Genomic DNA, 24,048 nt, shown 5'->3' on the forward strand with positions numbered 1-24,048 from the left:
TGGATCCTGTTACCAGGCACTAAAAGTTCCTTAATACATTTTGACAGCAGTACATCAAAGTGCACTATGCTCAGCAGCAGCGTACACATGACCAATCAGTGCGTGGCAAGCTAGCGCACTACAGATTTACACGTATTTATCTTGCACTAAGTTTCTGTGTAAACAAGGTCTTTGGATGGGGAGAGCGATATAGCTGAGCTGAAATTTTGGTGGGTCCAGGCCTCAGTTAGTCTTACTACAGCCCTGCTCTTTAGCCAACACACCAAATATCATGAACTAGTTCTTTGTATTGCCTGTATATAGGATTCACAAGACCACTTACAGTATCCCTTGGTAAGAGCTCATGTCCTTGTCTCTCTGTGGTATTATAAAGTGCTGTCATACATTGTTTTGACAAAACCAAATTCTGTGAACCCACAGAATATCTTGCTTTTTAGACTAGCAAAGAAAAAATGCTAATTTTAATGTAATTTCAATTAACCACATGCTGTCTGCTGCTTTGTGGATCTCTCTGAAAGTGAAGGTTCTGCTGTATGAGGCAAAAATACCATTAGAGTGGAGAGGTGTTTAGAATGAGACTTCCTATGCTGCGATTGCAGAGGGAGGAATGGGGATCAGTGGTTTAAAATTTCAGAAAAAATGTCAGGCAGAGCAACCCTTACATAAAACAGTGATTGACATTAGAATAGATTTTTAAGTGTCTTAATATTTTATAACAATTTCTCCCTGACTTGCTTTAAAACCATTATGTAAGTAGTCTAGTTTCTAGTCTTAGTTTCAGAATATCATATTTTATTCCTCATCCAAATTTGTATAGTATTGCCTTTCATTCCCTGACTGATGCATTTAATAATAATGAGAATACTTCACATTTATGTAGTGCATTTCCTCTTCAAAGTGCTTTGCAAACATTAACCCTCCAACATCCCTCTGAGGTAGGTAAATATAATCCCGCAAAGGCCTTGAGTAAAATTTTCAAAAGCACTTAAATGATTTAGGAGCCTAGGTCCTATTTTAAAAACTGACTTTGGAGCCAAAGTCTCATTGAAAATCAAGGAGTTAGGTTCCTATGTTTCAGAGTTGCTTTTGAAAATGTTTATCCCTTTTTTGCATTAGGGTTTTTTGGCAACAATTTCCCAATGTTGCTAATACTGGTAAAGTTCCACTGCTGGTAGCAATGCTTGAAGCTCTGGTTTAGATGGGGCTTCCATGTCTACTAGATAAGGAGTCTTGTTTACATGAGCATTCATATTGCTCAGAACAAAGTTAAATGGCCAATTGTGTTGCACTTATTGCTAACACCTGTTTTCATTAATGGATAAATTTCCTACTGTAGACAAGGCTAATGAGATTAAGTGATTTGCCTAAACCGTATAGTGAGTTTTGATTAGAACTCAGGAGTTTCTGGCTCCTGGTCCTATGCTTAGTGTTAACTTAGATAGTTAAGTCCAAAGCTGACTGCGAAGAGTTACAGAGGGATCTCACTAAACTGGGTGACTGGGCAACAAACTAGCAGATGTAATTCAATGTTGATAAGTACAAAGTAATGCGCATTGGAAAAAATAATCCCAACTATACATCCAAAATGATGGGGACTTAATTAGCTATTACCCCTCAAGAAGGAGATCTTGGAGTCATCTTGGATAGTTCTCTGTAAACATCTGCTCAATGTACATACAGCAGCAGCCAAAAAAGCTAACTATGTTAGGAACCATCAGGAAAGGGGTAGAGAAGACAGAAAATATCATAATGCCACTACGTAAATCCATAGTAATTCACACCTTGAATATTGCTTGCAATTCTGGTCATCCCGTCTCAAAAAAGATATATTAGAATGGAAAAGGTACAGAGAAAAGCAACAAAAATGATTAGGGGTATGGAACACTTTCCATACGAGGAGAGATTAAGGACTGGGACTGTTCAGTTTAGAAAAGAGACAGCTGAGGGGGGGCATGATAGAAGTCTATAAAATCATGAATAGTGTGGGAGAAAGTGAATAGCTAACTTTTATTTACTCCTTCATATAATATAAGAGCGAGTGGTCCCCCGGTGTAATAAATAGGCAGCAGGTTTAAAACAAATGTAAGGAAATATTTCTTCACGCAATGCACAGTCAACCTTTGGAACTCGTTGCCAGGGGATGATGTGAAGGCAAAAAGTCTAACTGGGTTCAAAAATTAGGTAAGTTAATGGAGGATAGGTCCATCAGTCACTATTAGCCAAGATGGTCAGGGATGCAACCCCATGTTCTGGGGATCCCTAAACCTCTGACTGCCAGAAACTGGGACTGGATGACAGGGGATGGACCGCTTGATAATTACCCTGTTCTGTTCATTCCCTCTGAAACGTCTGGCAATGACCACTGTCAGAAGACAGGATACTGGGCTAGATGGAGCACTGGTCTGACCCAGGATAGCTGTTCTTAGTCTCTTAGAATGCATTGTCTCTTGATTTATATTAAAACTTCTATTTATGGTATTTTCTTGTTTAGGTGCCCAGTTGGTCCGAAGCCTGGTAAATGCACAGCTGGTGACAGGGTCAGTTCAACAGCAAGTGGAACGACCATTACGTACCAGACAACCGTCAGAATGTGTAAGTTCCAATTAGCTTGAAAGATTTAAAATAAAATACTTTTAATGGTAATGAAACCAGCAAACCTGGTTTGTGCTAGTAAAATGTTTGCACTAATTGCTCTGAATGACTTCTGGTTTTTATAATGACAACAGTGCATTTACTCAACAGTACCAGCTACTGAAACTGATATCTGGGTTGCCATGCATTGTCACTTAGAGACCACTTGTGGTCTCTCAGAATGGAAACTGCATGGGCAAGCTTCATTCTGGGCAACCAGCAGTTCTTAAAGGCCAGCATTGCTACCAGTCAGTCTAAACTAAGAGGCTTTGTGCCTAGTTATCATAGAGATGAGCTCATGAGAAATGCACATAGATAAAACTAGATCTGAACTAGTGCACAGCTCAACTCATCCATGCAAGAGACTGTGAATTGGTGATTTTCATAATTCTGTCTCTCCCCTAGCTTAAAAAAATGAAATAAGTCAGGGCCTTTTGATGGTCAGTTGGGATGGTGACCATCAGGGGAAGGTAGAAAAAATGGGAAGCAGAAGGGAAAAGAATTCTCATTACGAAGAGACAAAGAAAACATTGTCCCTCATGTTATTTCATAATTCATAAGTAAGTGTTCTGTAGAATACTCTGTAACAGGTGTAGAGTCTTGGTAATATACCACCTCGTTATAGTGATCTGCTAATATGGGTGGGTTACCCACCAAATACACTTTTACATTTTAAAAATGTCTGTAGTAGTAAGTCCTCAGTTATATTTTTTTTAAACTTGGATAAGCTGTTAAACTAGCAGTTGTCTCTGCCAGTTCTCAACCCTTGCCTTTCTCTTCCTGGTTTGATGAAACTGGCTGAGACTGATGCAGGAGTAATTGGAGTAGCAGCAGGGGGCAAGTGCTTTGCCTGTTGCACATCAGCCACCACCACACTAAGGAGCCAATTTGTGGGCTGTCAATGTGGAAGAGAAACCTAGGGTTGGGAGAGATTTAAGGGAAGTGTTACTATGCTACAGGCTGCTGGAGGGAAGAACCTGCTGACCTAGGCAGAGAGAGGAGCAGCCAAGACAATTGACCAGGTGCAGGAACTCTGTAAAGAATTGTGCTGAGGGAGCAGGGAAATTGTCTCTTTCCCTGCCAGGCCAGTTCTTGGCATGCTCCTCTACCTTGTGGCAGCAACAAGTGGCTTTCCCTGGCTCTTCGCTGCTCCTATGTTTATCTGATGTATGGGAAGAGCTTGGAGAGAGAAAGAAGACAGCCTGCTCTCCTGCTAATGCTATAATAACTTCGCCTCATAAGCCTGGCACCAAGAAGTGGTAGATGAGGCTGGGTCTTTGGAGTGACAATTTCTCATGTGTTATTCTCACTAGTGGCGTTGTAGCTGTGTCGCTCCCAGGATTCTAGAAAGACAAGATGGGTGAGGTAATATCTTTTATTGGACCAACTTCTGTTGGAAAGGTGTTCGAAAGCTTGTCTCTCTCACCAACAGAAGTTGATCCAGTAAAAGATATTACTTCACCTACCTTGCCTCTCTAATTTCTCATTAACAGTTTAAATAAAGATTTAAAAATTACTGGGTGTTTACTATGGAAACACTTACAAAAAGGCATGTGGAGCTGAGAGCCACGCTTGAACTCTTTGCTGAGGAGGGAAGTAAACCTGTTGGGGTTTTGAGGGAATTAGTGAGGTTCTGTGCTATAAAAAAATAGGCAGGAAAGGACACTTCTGACCACAAATCAGAACCTGATGTTGGAGGAACCTAATAGTGGCTTAGGGCTGGCAGTTGCCCAGCATAACTTTTCTGACTGGGATGTGCCAAATGGCGTTAACAGGCCAAATTCTGCGCTGGTGAAAATGGAAGTCACTGGAGCTTTTTCGATTTACACCAGCAGAGAATTTGGCTCAACATGTGTCAGAGCTCAGATAATGTGTTGGTGGGGAGCATCTGCATTCCTTGTGAGGAGTATTATACATCAGGTGCTTATTAAAGAGAAACACATTAAATAGCTAGTGAACTAATGGAAATACGTACTTTTTTTTCCCCTCCAGTCTGATTCGCATCAGTCATCTTACTCTCCACAGCCTCAGCAATTTACACAGAATTCCTCTCAACCAGCCTCTATTAACCAGGCTCAGCCACAACCAATGTCCCAGTCTAAGCGCGTTCCACAGCCACAGCAGGGTGCACAGCCACCCCATCAGGTCCAGCTGCCTTTGTTTAACTTTACCCAATCTCCCCCAGGTCAGTATTCCACCTTGCATAACCTGGGACTACTTCAGATGCACCATCACCACCAAATTCAGCTTCCCAACACTTCGTGGCCTATTCATGGGCCCGTTATTCATTCTGCACCGGGTAACCCTCCTCATTCAACAAATGTTCCATTTTCTATGAGGTCTGGCAGCAGCAACACCACAAATAACCAGAGCAGTGTAAGCTTGAATGATCCCAGTATCATCTTTGCACAGCCTGCTGCCAGGCCCATGGGAATCCCCAGCACTTCTCATGAGGGACACTGGCACAACCCCGTGACTCCAAACTCACTGGTGAACAATGGCACTGTGGGGAATTCAGGTAACTCTTCTCTATTGTATCAAACATCTCACACATTTTGTACAAATGCTAAATGTTACAGAACCAGTTAACTCTCTAAATCTATTTTACTCTAAAGAAATGTGAAGTTTAAAGAACTGAGTCACTTACATTGGCTGTACAATTTTACACTTTTTCTAGAAAAACTACATAAATCTGGGTTGGATATTAGGGATTAGCATCCACAGGAAACTTGGTGGCCCTTTCTATTGAGAAATCCAGTAGTATTAGTGTTGGCAGAAGGAAGTGAACGTTTTGGGGGTTGGACTAGATGACCTCCTGAGGTCTCTTCCAACCCTGATATTCTATGATTCTGTGATTCTTTACAGCAATGTAAAAAAGGCAATGTTAATGCAACAGTAAGGCTGAGAAATCAAGCACTCAGTTCAGAAAATTCCAGTAATTAAATATGAACCTCAACCATAATTCTATGAATTTGTTTTCTCAGTTTATACCTTTATTATTATAATACATGAGACACAAAAAGTTATGTTAAAAGAACATTAGTAAGGTTGCAAAGTCACATTCTCAAAAGTTAGGAAATGCCAGAATTAAGGTTGCCCGTGCAACCTTAATTCAGCTCCCTTGGGCAGAGGCCGGCTTAGAATACATTATCACGTACTATTTTTCTACAGCACCAATAGCTCATTCAGTGCACAAGGTGCATGGTGCTCACTTAGTGAGCAGCTATTGAATATTTTTTTCCTCCTCTTTGTTCAATGTGTGATCCTGCCTTGGTTACTGCACACTATTCAAACCCTGCTCTGAAGGCAGAATTATTAATTTCCTCATGGACTTTTCTGTGGTGCTTATCACTATAGTGTCTGAGTCCTTCATGAACGTTAATTAATTAATCTTCGCAACACTTTTGTGAGGGGACTGAGGCACAGAGAGATTAAAGTGAAAAGTTTCCACTAATTTTAGATACCCAGTTTGAGACACCTAGGGCCTGAGTTTTCAGCATTCTTAGCATTGTACAGCATTTTGTATACTCAAGCACAGCTACTATTGAGTTCAGTTGAAGCTGTTAAGTGCTCAGCGCTTCTGCAAATCAGACCCCAGGATTTCAAGTCAGATACCCAAAAAATGAGGAACACACAATTAGTGACTGCCTCTGAAAAGTTAAGCGACTTAAGTGGCATCACAGAGTTTCTCTGTAGTAGTGGTAGGGATACAATCCAGTTCTCCAGGGCAGCATTCAAATACCTTAACCATGAGAGGGTCCTTTCTCTTCTTGCAACCCCCCTGCCACATTGATTACACACCTTCCAACTTTTGCAACAAATGAGGCAGAGATCCTACAGACAGCCTCCTTTACTGCACAACTCTGATTCATCCCTAGAGCACCATTCATCCTGTGCACTGAATAAGTCAGGGGTCCTGTGGAAAAAATGGTATGTGATCTTGTAAAGACTCATTAGGGGACTGTATTAAGGTTGCACAGGGAACCGTAAATCTGGCATTTCCTAACATTTTGAGTACTTTCTTCTAATACAGGGTTTTGTATATAATTTGCAAAGTTTTAAAAAAAATGAAAAAACAAATTCCATCATGTGACAACCACATGGTTCATCAGCAATACCAGTCTACGTAGATGCGTATGTAAAAGCTTTTTTGCTTGGAGCAGTGAGAACTACATGAGAGTTGGTCTCTGATATCGCAGAAGGCTTGATACTATTACTTTTGTTAAAGAATATTTTGAAATTAATAACTATGGATCATTCATATGTAATTTTTTTAAATTATAGTGTAATATTCTATCTTCTGAAATAGTAAGGCAAACACACAAGAGGGGAGAGTTAAGATTGAGCATTCAACATTAACTTTTGGAATTCCCTGACTTCTGAGTTCTCGATTTCTCATCCTTAATGTTCCAGTAATACTTGATTTGTGAACGGATTAGCATACGTACTGTATAGTACTTGAAGAGGTTTTTTAATATTTCTTTCTAGAAATATATATTAAGAGAAATTGGTATTGTATTTGTATTGTATTAAGTTTATTAAACGTACAAGAATTAGTAAAATTCCATCACATCACTTCAAGGATCCAGTTTTGTAATGGGATGATTGCCCTCAGGTCACACTAACATCAGTGATGGTTGAAGATCTTTTCAGGATTAGATATAAATATTGTTTTTGAGAACCTGTTAGAGCTACATACAGTACATCTCATTTATTTTTGTACTGACAGGCAAGATTTTATATCTTGATACTAAGTGCTAATTCAGCTTCTTGCACCAACAAGCTAATAGTATTACATTAAACATTGAGTCATTAAGGTGACAAACAGTAGTTTTATGTGAAATATGATTGATTTATTAAGATGTTAACTTTCCAAATCTAGCTGCTTTCAGTCCCACATAGTAATTTGTAGAGACCTAAATTGTATTTTATGACTGACTGTTTCATTATTTCGTCTGAACTTTGCAATATGCTTTTCCCTTTCAATTGAAAAATAGATCAGGGTTTCCAAGGACAGTTTGGTAAAATGAACCCTCCTTCTGTCCCTTGGGACCATGGGACCCCTACCCATTTTCCTCTCCTCCGAGGAGTGTGGCCTTACAATATGCCTCAGAACTACATGCAGCAGGGAAATGCCAGCTATCCACCGAGCAAACCTTTCTACCCTCAAGGTACTAGAACAAATAAAGGAAAACTGTGTCTCTCTTACTGTTTCAGTGGCTTAGAAGCTGATGAATCATGTTTCAAATACTTAGGTTCCCTGGAAGCACAATTTGAATTCCAACAAAGTCAACTCAACACTTCATCCTCACATAGTAGATCAATTGAAGTCTATGTTGGGATCTTTTTAAATGAGACTTTAAAATCCAAGATCCTATGTTCACTGCATGAGCACAAAAATTCTATGGCACTTTCTGAAAGAGTAGGGGTTTGCACTGCTTTCCTTGACCAGAATACCCCCTACTCCTTCCTGCCATCCACCCTTCTTCCCTTGACTGTTGCCCCCAACACTAGAGCCACTTATATTTCCGTAGGAGTAAAACAGTTCCTGTGTTTATGCCCCAAACCTGCAACTGCGTTACCCATGAATATTCCTAACTCACTATGCTTGTGTTCCATACATCCATTTCAGGGGACTACTTGCGTGAGTAAAGGTTAAAGGAATAGGCCCTTAGGCCTAATCCTTCAGCATGATGAGCACTCTCAACTTTTACTGACTTCTGTGTAATCTTGCAGGGTTGGGCTCTTAGTTCATAAATGGCCTGATCTAAATCCCATTGAAGTCAGTGGAAAGATGTCCCTTAACTCCAATAAGAGTTGAATCAGGCCCAAAATTTGAAAGTGCCAGGATATTATGATGATGGACAATCTTATATAATCTTAGATAGAATCCTTAGGGTGAAAGGTACTGTATGTAAGTCCAGTTATTTCCTTCACTTGTATCTATTGAATGAGCCAGGGGACTATTTCCATCTCCTCTGAAATTACCCTGTTTTATCTCCTACTGTAACTTAAATGAAATCAGATAAACTAATGTGCGAATAAAAGTGTATTGATGACGCTGGGATATTCAGAGACTGGGTTAAAATAGTGCTGCCTTACAGATACACTGGATACCAGCACAGCTGGAATCTCTACCAGTCAAGTAGATGCTTTTATTTATAAATGCCTAATATATTGAATATAGCCAAGCACTTTTAAGTACATCTATTTTGCTAAAATAATTGTAATCCATTTTCTTTTAGCTGGTCCACTGATGCAGAATAACCAGCGGTTCTCGCTTCTGTCTCAAGGACACCCACACTTGAATATGAATTACATTCAACAGAAAAAATGAAATGTAGTGGGAGGGGGGAGAAAAATCAGGTTCTGATTTAAAATCTTAATGCAACATGTTTAGATACAAGATTATTTAAGACTGTTTTTAAACTGTATCATTTGTATATAGATATGATCTATAGTTTTTACTAGTATCACAAAATTGAGTGATACAAATTTCATCTATTTTATTACCCTATTTTTAAGGGCAATTGTGTTTTGTTTTATCTTGGTAAACTGTAAAGAGAGAATTTTTAAAATTAAGTTCTTTATTTTCTATTAGCTGTATTCATACTTTGGTTGCTTCAGACTTTATATATATTGTTCTAAAAATAAAATTAGAAAGGGATTTCATGTGTTTTAAAAAAAATTGTCACTTCTATTCTTTACAGAAATATGTAGTGCCAAAAAAATTTTTAAAAGAGAAAATAAAACAAAAGTGCAAAACCAGGATTTAAGGTTTTTCCATACTTGTATATTAGAACGTGTTTGGTCCATATTTGGGTAATTAATATAACAAATAAAATATAGTTCTAGCTTAAAATCTTTGAAAGAAGGGACGTGAACGCTGTAAGTAGTTTGGAAAAACTGGGTCACGTATTCAGAACCAAAATGTACCTGATCACTTCAAGTTTTTCCAAAATCATTGCCATCACCATTTGCTATTACTGTATTTTACGGATCACACATTTTTCCTCTAAATATACTCAGTATATATGGAGGGAGAGAGTGTACATCTGCTTCCACATTCACAAGCTTTAAATCCAATTATGTGCAAGTACTCAACAGAAATCAAGCTGTGCTGTGACACAGGGCCTCAGTTAAGGGGGAAAAGAACCTGTCATTAAGCTGATCCTTCAATAAATTGCATCTTGCGTGCTTACTGTGCATCATATACTCTGTAAATTGATAGAGGCTTTAACCTGCAGGGATATATTCTGGCATGACTTTTTATAATTCATGCCTTTCAAAGAGGGAAGTGATTTCTTATTGCTAATTTTTAGTCTTTAGTTTGGCTTCCTTAGGACAATCTGACCCAAACAGCTGATTTGATAGCATAGCCAATTTGTTGTGTAGCAGTCTTAAAACTCCATTCTGAATTTACCTAGCTCTGTCAGCTATTGTCTGACTTTATCCAACTTGTTAAAAGCTGGTTGTGTTATTGCTTTCAGTCTTGAGTATCCAGTCCCTGTGCTTGTATCTTATGTCTTTAGCATGCCATTGGCTGAATGTCTTTTTCCATATTATAGTAACAGATTAGGATCAATCTGTTAAATTTAGAAAAATCTTCATCACAAGATACTCTTTTTGAGTGGAAAAAATTCCTTCCAAAGAGATTATTGTTCCCTACGTGGCCAACAACTGCACTAATTCTGCCTTTGGCCTTGAGAAAGTTTTGGGACGTGGAGCTCACCAGTCTCCCAAAGAGCCATAGTTTCATATTATTAAAAAAATTGAAGGAAATGATTGACAGATGTAGTAGACATTCTTTTAAAAATTAGCTCCCTTTGAGTGTGTTGACCATGAGGTATCACTGATGTGGTGCCAGACCCCAACTGGCGCAGGTGGTGTAGTGCTTGACAGGATCTCTGTTCTCTGAGTTGAGCCTGCAGCGCAAAGAGCTCTCTTTTGTGGGAAAGTTCTGTTGTCATCTGTTCCTGTTTAGAGTTGGTCACTAATCTAGTTGAAAGGAGGATGAAGAGATGGTGCCCTGACCATTTTGTATATAGCACTGAAGGCACGAGTGAGTCACAGACAATATGACCAGTCCACACATCTATAACAAGTGATAGCAAAGGGATAGGTCATGAGAGGGGCTTAATGTTATGTATGTATGCTGTTAGTTTGTCTTTGGATTTGTAACAAATTCAGTATTAGGATGTGTGGACCGATTAGAATAAAGGCTCAGTTCACTGATGATACTCAAACTCTTCATCTCTGTATCTGACTAGGAATGGGGCCTGGGTGGAGGCTAAATGCCTGAAATTCAATTTGGACAAGACAGAGTTGATCATAGTAAGCATGGGGAATCCTCCAGAGGACACTTGCTTCTGTTTGTTAATAGGGGATGCAATCCAGGGTAGCCTATTGGATCCCCAACTGCTTTTAGACAAAGTAGTGTTTTCCATCTGCATTTGGTGAGTGACCGTGTCACAGTTATTGATGTATTTGTTGCCTCCATCATCGATTATGGCCACATGTTCTACTGTGGCTGCAACTGAAGACAACATGGAAGCTTCAGCTAGTGCATAACATTGCTGCTCAATTTGCTGGTGGTGGTGGTTTCAAACAAGGAACAGCCTGCCTGCATACTTGTCTACTGTGGCTTCCAGTTTGCTTCTGATTCCAGTGCAAAAGATGTTGATTAGGATCTGTCAGTCTCTTTCTGGCTATTCTTTAAACTCCCTCTTGCCAACACTTGAGATTTGCTTGGGCTAACAGATTCTAGATTTTAATGACAGGATGCTCAGTGAGGGGCCTCTCATTCTGGAATTCACTTGCCACTAGTCCAACAAAGCCTGTATTTGTAGACCTCAGGGTACATTTTAAGCCCCATCTATTCCACAGTCTTTTGCCCAAGAAGATTGAGACTTTTTTCTATATAGGGATCTTTTGGGTAACCCTAGCTCATGACACTAACCAATTGATCCAATGTGTTAATTTTATAGCCATGTTTATTTATAAGAGCATATAATACTTTTTAAATGATAAATATCGCACATCCTTCCTCTGAATTTTTGTTTTTAAGGTAGTCTAAGCTAATGTTTCAGCTCTTGCCCCCTTGGCTTTGGAACAACATGCTCATTCAGCTTTTTAGTTGCTAACCTCTTATTAAAGATAAACAGAAATGTTGACAGTACAGTTCTCATTCAGATGTATTAAACAGCTATGGGCTTAGTCACTCCCCTCTTCCTGCTGATAGTTAATGAGGCAGATGCTGCTAGGAACATACAAATTGCCCCCACTGAATCATGCCAGGCGTCCACCTATTCCAATATCTCATCTCCAACAGTGGCTAGTACCAGATGCTACAGAAAAAGGTGCCAGAATCTTTGTAAGACTATTATGGAATAACTTGGCCTTAATGGAAGTTTCCTCCTCCTTCTATTAGTGACAGGCTTATGCCCTGAAACATAAACATCTTTTTAAAAAAATCCTCTCTAACAATGAGTATTCTCATTAATCATATAAAACCCTTTTGAATTCTGCTAAGCTCTTAGACTTTGACATTTTGTTGCACTGGTTGTTTAAAAAAATCCTTTCAGTTTAAAATGCATTGCTGTTTAGTTTCATTGGATAAACCCTTATTCTTGTAAAACTAGACAATAAACAACATTTGATTTACCAGTCCTCGTCTTTTCAATTTCAGTTCACAGAGGAATATTTTTATGGCCCTTATATGATGACTCTTATTTCTGTTATAACTCCTCCTATATCGTTTTTAAGACAGAGTGACCAAACCTGAACCCAGCATTCCTAGTGAAGATGCTCTGATTTACACGGCATATTCTCATTTTTCAGTCCTTCATACATCAACTTTTTGTTTGTGTTTGAACACTGTTGTGCATTGAGTAGTAACTACCTCCCTTGTTACTGATATAAGGCTCAGTGGTCTGTAAGGTGACCCCTAAAGCTTTTTTATTTTTTAAGAGTTGCTAGAGTGTTTTTAAGCAGAACAGGCACTGCCCTCCACTCAATGCTTTTAATGAGTGCGTATTTATTAGCAGCTCAGCCACTTCATTCAGCACTTGAGTGACCAGTCCTAGTGATTTGTTGCTATTTAATTTATCAGCTTGTTTCAGTACAACTTCTTTATTCTTTAGTCTCTGGTGATACCTTGTTATCTGAAGAGTTTGTCTCTCCCCTGTCATCTGCAATGTACAGAAATTATTTATCTCCTCTGTAATGAGCCTTATCCTTGACTGCACTTTTAATTTTGATAGTCTAGCAGTCTCCTGTAACTATGCTCCTGTAACTTTGATAGTCTCCCTCCTCATGTCCTACCTTTGTTATACATAAAGAATAACTTTTCATGGAATTTGTTGATTTCTTACCAGTCATAGTTTGATTTTTATTTGCTTCATTTATTGTGGATTTCACTGTTCCAAAAGGTACCTGGCTTTGGTCTGAGTGACCTCTGCTGTTTAATCAAACATACTTTTTCAAACACTTGACAAGTTTAACCTGTGTCCTCACTACCATGTGTGGATTACTAGTACAAGCAAAAGTCTCATGCAGGCATTAGCCTATAGCCCCAGGTGAGCCAACTAACTTGAGTTGAAACCACCACCAAACTCAGCTGAGAGGTTTTTGTGTATGAAGGGGAGAAGAATTAGAAACAAGAGCCCATCTTAACTGCAGTTAAGATACAGCTTAAGTATGCAAAGGTCGGGGGTCAACCCATCCTGTTTTATGCAGTTGTGGCCTACATGGCTGATGCAATTGCTTCAGAGTCTATGCTTTTTGTTAATTGCTATAAGCTTCATGGTTATGAAAAAAACTTCCAAATGTAAACACTAGGAACTGATGCAGTGTTTTCTTCCTGAGTCTGCACACGGACAGTCTGAAACAATGGCTCTACCAGTGAGTGCACCCACAACCCTCAATTTCATTAGGTGTTAATTCTTAAGCAGAGGGCTCATAATATAAACATTAGCTACTTAATTACTGATAATTTTAGTGCAGAGACAGGGAGTTGCCACAGGGAAGGAAGTATAAAAGAAAAAATACACACCGAGGAAGAATAAAGGACTGATCATGCAGTGAAGCTTTTCCTCCCAGTGATGCTGAATGTGACAGTAGCATACCAAATAAATGACAACTAAGACTTCAGTTACTATTCACGAGCTTCAAATTATTCTACCTAAAAACTTTGTGACACTCAGAACATCATCAGTGGGAGAAAGGACTGTATACTCCTACAACTCTACACTTGAAACTGTTCTTCTAAACTTTGATCCAAATGATATGAACAGTTTATGCACATAACTGATAAAGAACAAATCGTGTCAAACCAATCTGATAGCTTTCTTCGATAGGATAACGGAGAAGCTGTGGATGTAGTATACCTAGACTTTAGTAAGGCATTTGATACGGTCTCGCATGATATTCTTATTGATAAACTAGGCAAATACAATTTAGATGGGGCTACTATAAGGTGGGTGCATAACTGGCTGGATAACCGTACTCAGAGAGTTGTTATTAATGGTTCCCAATCCTGCTGGAAAGGCATAACAAGTGGGGTTCCGCAGGGATCTGTTTTGGGACCGGCTCTGTTCAATATCTTCATTAACGACTTAGATATTGGCATAGAAAGTACGCTTATTAAGTTTGCGGATGATACCAAACTGGGAGGGATTGCAACTTATTCGAAGGACAGGGTCATAATTCAAAATGATCTGGACAAATTGGAGAAATGGTCTGAGTTAAACAGGATGAAGTTTAACAAAGACAAATGCAAAGTGCTCCACTTAGGAAGAAAAAATCAGTTTCAGACATACAGAATGGGAAGAGACTGTCTAGGAAGGAGTACGGCAGAAAGGGATCTAGGGGTTATAGTGGACCACAAGCTAAATGAGTCAACAGTGTGATGCTGTTGCAAAAAAAGCAAACGTGATTCTGGGATGTATTAACAGGTGTGTTGTGAGCAAGACACGAGAAGTCATTCTTCCGCTCTACTCTGCTCTGGTTAGGCCTCCGCTGGAGTATTGTGTCCAGTTCTGGGCACCGCATTTCAAGAAAGATGTGGAGAAATTGGAAAGGGTCCAGAGAAGAGCAACAAGAATGATTAACGGTCTTGAGAGCATGACCTATGAAGGAAGGCTGAAAGAATTGGGTTTGTTTAGTTTGGAAAAGAGAAGACTGAGAGGGGACATGATAGCAGTTTTCAAGTATCTAAAAGGGTGTCATAAGGAGGAGGGTGAAAACTTGTTCACCTTAGCCTCTAAGGATAGAACAAGAAGCAATGGGCTTAAACTGCAGCAAGGGAGGTCTAGGTTGGACATTAGGAAAAAGTTCCTAACTGTCAGGGTGGTTAAACACTGGAATAAATTGCCTAGGGAGGTTGTGGAATCTCCATCTCTGGAGATATTTAAGAGTAGGTTAGATAAATGTCTATCAGGGATGGTCTAGACAGTATTTGGTCCTGCCATGCGGGCAGGGGACTGGACTCGATGACCTCTCGAGGTCCCTTCCAGTCCTAGAATCTATGAATCTATAACTGTAGTCAATTACAACATTAGATTGAGTTGCCTATTTGATCTAACCATTGCCCAATTTCCTGACCTGGAAGCTAGTATTAGAAGTGTACTAGCTGTTTGCTTGATTTATTTAACGTGTTACAATAAAAATGGTTTAAGGATAAAAAAAAAAAAGCAATGTGATTTGTTAGGCTAGAGCACTGAGAGGTTTTTAATAACTAGAATTTCTTCGTAAATAAGAGTTGAGGGTTGCAACTCTGAGCTCTGCACTTTGTATGCTGTAGCTGTTTTGACTCCACCTGCCTGTTAAATGTGTATTCCGAGTTGAATGTATGTGTTGTAAGCAAAGTAAATCAGTAACCAGACTTACTATCACCACAAACATAATATAAAAACAAGTAGCATTGCTACACATCTGATAGTTTGTCTCATGAAGGACATTTACCAAATAGCTGATTAATACTATAACAAAAATATTTATAGAAACGTTCTTTCAATTCATTTGGCAGTATTTGTGTAAATGCAGGCAAACAAAGCAATGTGGGAACAGCAAGTGGTTAGGAACAAGAGCATTTAATAACAATTTAAAAAATTGTACAAAGTATTTTAAACAACTCAATCTTGCTCTTATGCTATTTTACACTGGCTTTCAAGAAAGCCATTTAAAAACCAACAACCATCCCCCCTACTAAGAAATGCTTTCTACTAGGAAGGTAAACAAATAGTGTACATTAAAAGTTTCTCTGCCTTACTTACAAAAAAACAAAAACAGCTTTCTTGTACAAGGAGGGGGGAGAAGGAGGATTTTTAAGAAGTCTGACTGCCAAAGCAGCCAGCACATATCCTGCTGTTCCATAATGTAAATAGGTCACTATCTACAAACAGATTATGGTTCAAAATCCCTAAACTGCCTAGTGGATTTAGTCCATTATTCATTCCCTCGCCGACTCTTCTTATGGCTTTTCTTAGATCTGAAACAGCAACAAAATGACTTGTCATTATGTGTTCAAGATAATCAGACAATGGAAATTGTACATTGCTTTATGGAGGACAAACAACATTACATTAATTCCAGTGTTGGTCATGAGGATGCATCGCTCCATGCTTAATATAGAAAGCTGCCCCACAAGCGGTCTTGGCTTTAAAAGACCAATGATAGGAGAAAGGTGGTATCAGAAGTCAGTACCCCCCCCCACCAGTGGTGTGAAAAATCTCAAAATTCAGGTCCATTGTAAAGAAAGAAGCCCCTGTATTCGTTTGCAGGGACACTTTCAACATGAACGGACATCTTTAAGAAATAAGACAGCTGGCCTATACCTTTCAGGTGACTTAGAATGACTTCTGTGTCGGTGGCTACGATGATGCCCTGTTGAGATAAAAGGTAAATTACTTTTGTGTGGTAATCATGGAGAATAATCATGTGAGATTGTTCTGCTCATTTCCATTAATGCAGTCTGACATTCCATATAGGGCATTGACACAAAGAACAGCTGAACACTTGTCCTCAGTAGGCAGTTAACTTTAAAATTTCTTCATAAATACTGAGTTATTGGTAGAGATATTTGAAAAAGAAACGTACATTGCAGTCTCACATATTAAACCAGTTTGCAAAATGTAACTATACAACTTTAGCCATTTTATAAGCTAAACATATAGAGTAACTGACAGCAGGAACTAGATTTGGCCACCACTAGCTGCATTGCTAACACCTGTGCCATAAGTCACCAATAAGAAGCACTAGAGTACCTGGAGATTTAGATCTTGATCTGTGGCGCCTCTCCCTGGACCTGCTCCGGTGTCGCCTTGGGCTTTTGCTGCGATGTCTCTCCCGACGTGGTGAGGGGCTAATAGGAAGAAGACTGTTAGACCACTGAATTTTAAACAATTTTTATAATGCAGTTTTAAAGCAATAACTCTCCTACCTTCTCCTCTTTGGAGATCTGCTTCGCCTGTGAATTAAAAAGGAAACAATAGAGTGGATGGATTTTTTAGAACTTTGGTGAAGCAGTCACACAACTGACTAACAGTTTTAATACTCTGCAAACATCACCAGATAAATATTATTTTGGGTGAAACTGTGTTTATAACAAAAGATGATCTTTTAAATACATCACCTTCTTGGAGACCTGCTTCGACTCCTCCTGTATCGCAGAGCTGGAGATCTGCGGGGTTTATCTAGGTCTCTGTAGCCTCTTCTGCGATGATCAGGGGAAGGTGCCCTCTCCAGCTGAAAGCATTGCAAAAATATACAATTTTGTAAGAATCCCCTGACCTTCATATTAGTTATGAACCGGGATGCCCACACAACTATTCAAAAGATCAGTAACTTCTACTCAAACTAAAGTACTTTAAATAAAATGAAACTGCCTGGCTTTGATGATTGTGTGGTATACAAATACATTGAAATTAAGGTAACCCATCTTTTGCTTCTCCCTTACCCTCCAAAAAAACATAAAAAAATAGACAAACTAAAAAAATCTGATCATCATCATCATAAGCTGATAATTTTTTAAGAGGAATCCATTTAAATAGGAAAGAATAGATTCAAGTTAGTAGAGTTCAGCAAAGAATAATCCTGAAGAACAGAGTATTTTGCTGCTATTATATGACCAAGAAAATTTTCCATTGGCATAGTACATGAAGATTTCTTCTCCACTCATGTGAGGGCTACAGGTAAAGGTCAGGCTTCCCCACATCAGTTAGAATCATCTGAGCACTTTACTGCATAAAATTTCAGCATCAAAAATAAATCTCTCTTTAAAATAATACAAACTGTGGGATAATTCACAAACCTTCTCATCTTCCTCCTCCTCCTCCTCACTGGACTCTACATCATCCATATCTTCTTCTAAAGCACTAACTCGAGTCTCCAATTGTTCAGCTTCTTCCAGAACATAACGTTTCTAAGAGAAACACCAACTTTTCACCTTATAAAATCCAAATATGAACATACAGTACATCAAAATCAGACTGACTTTGCCCTTGACAAGCCCTTAAGCTGGTAATTTAGAAAGCTCCTAATGTGCTATCATTAACAAGGCATTGATTAGCAGCCTACATACCTGCAATCGAGGCAAAATGATATCACATACACGTTCACTGTGAAGAAGTTCATCAATAAACTCATCCACATGCATCAGCTCAAATTCTGGAAGAAAAATAATTAGTATTTAGAGCAGTCACCTTTACCCTAGTTACTAATATTTAATACTTGTGAGTCATTCCATGCAAAGTGCTGTATAAAACTAATCCTCAAAGTCCCAGGTGCTGGGAAGATTATTAAAACTATTTTACAGATGAGGAGATCATGACAGAGCTAAAATTCAAAAGTTTCTGAGGTCCAATGCTGTGCTCCGATCATACCTCTCTCTTCCTTTGTCTACTGAAAATCAATTCCACTGTTGCAAACAAACAAGTTGAAGATAAGTACATAGAATCAAGGCAGCTGATTTAATACTGCCTAGGCAATGTAGCAGGTCCAGGATCAGTGAATGAACAGCAGTGATCAGTGAATAAATACAAAAGCAATATAGCAAATAGATACTCTTCCCCCACATACTTTAGCCTATGTTGATAAAGTATACAGTTAGCATTGCAGACTTCTAGATTCTTGATAAAAGGCAGTCTATGCTGGTTACATACCCCCGTTTCTGTTTTGACTTTTTATTTTTCGGTAGTCATTGTACAGTGGTTCAAGGTACTTGTAGCAGTCAATGGCAGTGCCCGTCAATCTCATATACAATGCTCCAAGCATTCTGACATATCTGGAACACAAAATGTCACACAGTAGTTTACAAATCTGATCATTCTGCACAGTTAAATAATTTAAAACTAAGTCTTTCTCAGAGGAAGACTGATTTAGTACAATAAACACAATATGGGAGACTGCTCAATTTTTCTCATTTAGTATCCAATCCTGCAAGCCCCTATGTGGATTTTGCACATGCAGGGACTGCATTATCAGTCTCACAGCTGAAGAAAATGCTAAACCAGTGTTACTCAGACTGAGTCTTCAATGTGGCTCTTTGCAGCACATGATATTAAAACACTGATTTAATTATTAATCAATCAGGATGTTTTTACTATATTAACCAATTCTAGTTGATAAAATAATAATACTTGGGTCAGTCATTTTACTGTGAGAATATATACATTAAATATTTCCTGTCATACTGTTTAAATATGAATATATATACTGTAGTAAACGAAACAATGAATTCACACTACTGTGGCTCTTTTGGGTAATGCTGATCACCAATTTGGTTCCTGAAACACTGATGTCTGAATATCACTATTCTAGAGGAATCAGGTGAATATGATCACCTTAAACACAAGTGAGTGTAATGGTAGAAAGGATGTGACACTGAGATGAGTAGTTGTGACAGGGAAACTTGCATGGTGTGGAGCACATTTTTTGAGAGCAGGCATGGAGAAATGCATGATTTGTCAAGAGGACTCTACAATAACAGTGCATGCTTGGAGTTTCTGTTTGCTTTGAGTTTCTGTGTCTCTAATATGACAGCTAAAGGAAAAACCACATTTTGCTTACTTGAAATCCTCATTCTTTATAAACTCAACAATGATGTCCTTTTCAGGCTGGATCTGCAGCATTTTCAGGGTCAAGCAGAGGAATGGTGTAGGCTTGATGTTTCCACCATAAACGCCACCAACATATCTCAGTTCCATGGCTTTATCCACCACCAGTTCAGCTAGAGCAGGGGGTTACGAAAGGAAACAGCTCAACCATCAAAAGCTTATAGGCTTTAAACTAGAGCTAAGCACGTTGTCAGCTCACCACATCTGTGGCACTAGTGGGGCTTGAGGCAGAGCATAGGTCAGAGGTCGGCAACCTTTCAGAAGTGGTGTGCCGAGTCTTCATTTATTCACTCTAATTTAAAGGTTTCACGTGCCAGTAATACATTTTAACATTTTTAGAAGGTCTCTTTCTATAAGTCTATAATATATAACTAAACTATTGTTAAAAGCTACAAAGAGTCCTGTGGCACCTTACAGACCAGGGGTAGGCAACCTATGGCATGCGTGCCGAAGGCGGCACATGAGCTGATTTTCAGTGGCACTCACACTACCCGGGTTCTGGCCACCAGTCTGGGGGGGCTCTGCATTTTAATTTAATTTTAAATGAAGGTTCTTGAACATTTTAAAAACTTTATTTACTTTACATATAATAATAGTTTAGTTATATATTATAGACTTATAGAAAGAGACCTTCTAAAAACGTTAAAATGTATTACTGGCACGCGAAACCTTAAATTAGAGTGAATAAATGAAGATTCGGCACACCACTTCTGAAAGGTTGCCGACCCCTGTTATAGACTAACAGACGTTTTGGACCATAAGCTTTCGTGGGTGAATACTCGCGACATGCATCTGACGAAGTGGGTATTCACCCACGAAAGCTTATGCTCCAAAATGTCTGTTAGTTTATAAGGTGCCACAGGACTCTGTCGCTTTTTACAGATCCAGACTAACACGGCTACCCCTCTGATACTAAACTATTGTTGTATGTAAAGTAAATAAGGTTTTTAAAATGTTTAAAAAGCTTAATTTAAAATTAAATTAAAATGCAGAGCCCCCCGGACCGGTGGCCAGGACCCGGGCACTGTGACTGCCACTGAAAATCAGCTCGCGTGCCGCCTTCGGCACGCATGCCATAGATCGCCTGCCCCGGCATAGGTGAAGGATTTGGGGGACTCACGCTGCCTGGGGGAGAAACAGGCCTCGGGGTCCTCACCACAGCAGAGGGAGGTGAGAGGACTCAGTTGCTGGTAAGCGCCAGGAATTATTCTGCCAGCCTGGTCACCGCCTTGCGCCGACACCGCGCAAGAGCCCCCTCCAGTGCTTGGGCTCGGGGATGCGGATGGGGCCCACCAGCCTCCCCCCGGCCCCTGAAACCCCAGCACCGGGCAGGCTGGGGCGCCGCCTCTACCCCGACCCTGCAGCCCCCCGGCCGGCCCCTACCCGTGAGGCCGAAACACTCCTCCTTCCAGTACTTGGACTCGTAGATGCGGGTGCGGATGATCTTCTCCACCAGGTACTGCGGGTTGGTGCCGTGGATGCTGTGCGCATCCTTCACCGTCCGGTTCGCCATGGCCGGAGCGAGAGGGAGGAAGAAGGAACGACCGGACTTGAACACCGGAGCGCTCAAGTTCTTCCGCTTCCGGGGAGAACGCCTCCGCTTCCGCCCAGAGTCCTCGCTTCACTTCCGGGTCTGTCTAGCGGCGGGGAGGCGTTTGTCTTGTCGCCGCTCGCCGGCTGCCATCTTAGCTTCGGGCAACCCGCCCGCGAGGGGCTTCATTGCGCCCGGAGCCAAGATGGCGGCAGCGTGGTCTCCCCGCGCGCGGGGTGGGCGGAGCTTGCAGCTGGCTTTGGCGCGAAATTCTAGCCTGTCGCTCGGAGCCTGCGCCTCGGTCGTCACGAGCCACCGCGCCGGCCTGGGGCTGAGCAGGCGAGGAGCGGGGGCGCCGTTGCAGGAAGGCTCGGGGGAGAGCCCTGGGAGCGGCCAGAGCAGGCCCGGCTTGTTGACCTCTCTCCGCGGTGGCGGTTGGTAGGTAGAAGCCCCGCGGAGCGCTGCTTCGGCTTCCTCCCTCCCTTTGTTTCTCTCAGCTGTAGGGTCCCCAGGGAGCCTCTGCCTGGGGGGCTCAGTGATGGGGGCAGTGACCCACCCGTGTCTGCCACCTCCTTGATGCCTTGGCTTAGTAGACAGCAACTGCGACTTTGGCCTTGTCTACACGTAGCGTTACTCTAGAATTACGGTGCTTTAAATTCACGCCCACCCTTAATCTGGATTAATTTTCCAGGGAGGACCAACCCTTGTCTAGGCAAGCGTTGAGTTTACAGCCAGCTGGGGTGTAACTCTAACCCGCTGTGCCCTACGTGTCCATGTGGACCGTGCTGCTGTGCAGCAAAAGTTCCCTAGTGCACTTCAATCTACTCCAGTTTCAAGGCAGGGCAGAGATCAAAGCGCATTAAGGAACTGATCTCCATGTGGACACTTAGGGCAGGGTTGGCTAGATTTGCACCCCAGTTTGCTGCAAACTAAGGCCATGTCGAGTCGATTGACAGCTTTCCAAAATTGGTGGTGGTTAAGTGGTAGCTGATCTCTTCCCTCACCCCAGCATAGATACTATGGGCACTACAATGGTACATTTACTATGCCAGGGTTTAAACTCTCTGAGATTATTTCCTGGAGCCCCGCACACCCCTGCCCATATTTGGGGCTCCAGGGGCTGGGATCTTATGGCTTTAGCCTCGCTGGGAGAGGGAATAGGGGGGTGCATCTGGGCTTCTGCCATGGGTTTGAAAATATTTACCAGAACTCTTCCCTCCTCTCCCCTCCCCCCCCGCTAAAGCCCCAAGACCCCTGTCCCACACACCTGAATTTAAGCCTTGTAATGCCCTATAATGCCATAGAATTGAGACTCCCTGCAGTGATGGAAGGGTTTTTTCCATCGCTGTAAGTAGTCCACCTCCCCAAATGGTGGTAGCTAGTTGATAGAAGCGTTCTTTCGTGATCTAGCTGCTATGCTGGGGGATAGGTCGACATAGCTACAACACTGGGGTGTGAATTTTTCATGCCTCCGAGAGACGTAGCTATATAGATATAAATTTTAAGTGTAGACAAGGCCTAAATTTTCATGTAGACAAGCCTCAAGCCTAACCTAGGCTGGAGCCCTTTCTGGTGTTTTTTCATGTCTTGCATAAATCTGACATCTCAAAATCTTAGGTTGACCTAGCTACCTCATTCAGGGCTGTGAAAAATTTCACACCCTATGCATAGGCGTGCGCACGGGGTGTGCTGGGTGTGCCCAGGCACACCCTAATGCAGGGGTGGGCAAATGGCCCCCCTCTCCCCGGAGCCATGCCGCCACGCGCGCAACGCTCCGGTGGCCGGGGCTGCGCGCTCCCGCGGGGCAGTGTTTGGCTCCGCAGGGAAGCAGACACACTCCCCCCTCCCCTGGAGCCATGCTGCTGCGCACGCAGTGCTCTGGGGGCCGGGGTTGTGCACTCCCGCGGGGCAGTGTTTGGCTCCGTGGGGAGGCGAGGAGCCTCATCTCATGGTAAGGGGTCTGGGGCCAGGGGGGGTTGGATAAGGGGTGGGGGCAGTCAGGGGACAGGGAGCAGGGGGGGTTGGGGAGGGGGGAGGGTCCTGGGGGGCAGGTAGGGGGGGGGGGGCTCTGGAGGGGGTGGTCAGGGGACAAGGAGCTGTGGGGGGTTGGATGAGTCAGGAATTCTGGGGGGGGGCTGTCAGGAGGCAGGGGTGTGGAGAGGGGTTGGGGGAGGCAGGGAGCAGGGGGGATTGTATGGGTCAGGAGTTCTGGGGGTCCTGTCAGGGGGCGGGGAGTGGTTGGATAGGCGTGGGAGTCCCGGGGGTCTGTCTGGGGGCGGGGGTGTGGATAAGGGTCGGGGCAGTCAGGGGACAGGTAGGGGGTAAGGTCCTAGGGGGGCAGTCAGGGGACAAGGAGCAGGGAGGCTTAGATAGGGGGTGGGGTCCTGGGGGGCAGTTAGGGGCAGGGGTCCCAGGAGGGGGTAGTCAGGGGACAAGGAGCAGGGGGGGTTGGGGGTTCTGAGCGGGGAAGTCAGGGGGCAGGAAGTAGGAGGGAGTGGGTGGGGGCAGGGCTAGAGCGGGGCTCCCTGGGTGCACACCCTAATGAAATGGGCTGCACACGCCTATGACCCTATGCAAGGTAATTAGGTTGACCTAACCCCCACTGAAAACACCAGTATGTTGACTGAAGAACCTAGCCACTGTCTCTCAGGATGGTGGATTTATTACAACTACAGGAAGAAAACCCTTCCGTTGCTGTAGTAAGTTTCTACGCTACAGTGGTGTAGCTGCAGCAGCACTTATAGTGTAGCTATACCCTAAATAACCTGGGGG

At 41.8% G+C, this 24,048-nt stretch overlaps 3 protein-coding genes across 12 annotated transcripts in view; 2 read left to right on the plus strand and 1 right to left on the minus strand.

The window, feature by feature from the left end:
* The window catches only part of TUT4 (terminal uridylyl transferase 4), a 73,807-nt gene extending 61,507 nt beyond the window's left edge, over positions 1-12,300 (plus strand). For all 5 annotated transcript variants that reach the window (XM_026651792.2, XM_026651794.2, XM_026651791.2 and 2 more), the window contains 4 exons: positions 2,492-2,592; positions 4,624-5,149; positions 7,629-7,802; positions 8,877-12,300. In XM_026651792.2, the coding sequence (XP_026507577.1) occupies positions 2,492-2,592; positions 4,624-5,149; positions 7,629-7,802; positions 8,877-8,968 (893 nt within the window). In that variant the 3' untranslated portion in view covers positions 8,969-12,300. The remainder of the gene's footprint in view (positions 1-2,491; positions 2,593-4,623; positions 5,150-7,628; positions 7,803-8,876) is intronic.
* Positions 12,301-15,706: 3,406 nt separating this feature from the next.
* LOC112103321 (pre-mRNA-splicing factor 38A) lies at positions 15,707-21,319 on the minus strand. 2 transcript variants are annotated; one of them, XM_024195023.2, is made up of 10 exons: positions 21,129-21,319; positions 19,699-19,858; positions 18,792-18,913; positions 18,212-18,297; positions 17,942-18,052; positions 17,264-17,376; positions 17,072-17,098; positions 16,896-16,993; positions 16,467-16,515; positions 15,707-16,120 (listed from the first exon to the last, which is right to left on the minus strand). In XM_024195023.2, exons 1-10 carry the CDS (start codon positions 21,256-21,258, stop codon positions 16,078-16,080), a joined length of 939 nt encoding a protein of 312 aa, XP_024050791.1. In that variant the 5' UTR covers positions 21,259-21,319; the 3' UTR covers positions 15,707-16,077. The 2 variants fall into 2 exon arrangements, with proteins under 2 accessions (XP_024050791.1, XP_024050792.2); XM_024195024.3 differs by having other exon boundaries at positions 21,161-21,314.
* Positions 21,320-21,481: 162 nt separating this feature from the next.
* The window catches only part of LOC113405073 (origin recognition complex subunit 1-like), a 34,604-nt gene continuing 32,037 nt past the window's right edge, over positions 21,482-24,048 (plus strand). For 3 of the 5 annotated variants that reach the window (XM_026651844.1, XM_026651848.1, XM_026651845.1), the window contains exon 1: positions 21,482-21,714. In XM_026651844.1, coding sequence (XP_026507629.1) covers positions 21,482-21,714 — 233 coding nt within the window. The remainder of the gene's footprint in view (positions 21,715-24,048) is intronic. The other 2 variants (XM_026651847.1, XM_026651849.1) reach the window with 1 other exon arrangement.

The sequence above is a fragment of the Terrapene carolina genome, unplaced genomic scaffold (genome assembly GCF_002925995.2).
Source record: "Terrapene carolina triunguis isolate 2854851 unplaced genomic scaffold, T_m_triunguis-2.0 Scaffold103, whole genome shotgun sequence".
In the NCBI taxonomy this organism is placed as follows: Eukaryota; Metazoa; Chordata; order Testudines; family Emydidae; genus Terrapene; species Terrapene triunguis.

What these genes read in the sequence shown, in the direction of transcription:
- LOC112103321 (XM_024195023.2), bottom strand. Translation starts at nt 21,258, where the DNA reads ATGGCGAACCGGACGGTGAAGGATGCGCACAGCATCCACGGCACCAAC. An exon ending in ATAAAGAATGAGGATTTCAA is followed by an intron (nt 18,914 to 19,698) that starts GTAAGCAAAATG and finishes TTTGTGTTCCAG; the next exon opens with ATATGTCAGAATGCTTGGAG. An exon ending in CATTCTAAGTCACCTGAAAG is followed by an intron (nt 16,121 to 16,466) that starts GTATAGGCCAGC and finishes TTGCTGTTTCAG; the next exon opens with ATCTAAGAAAAGCCATAAGA.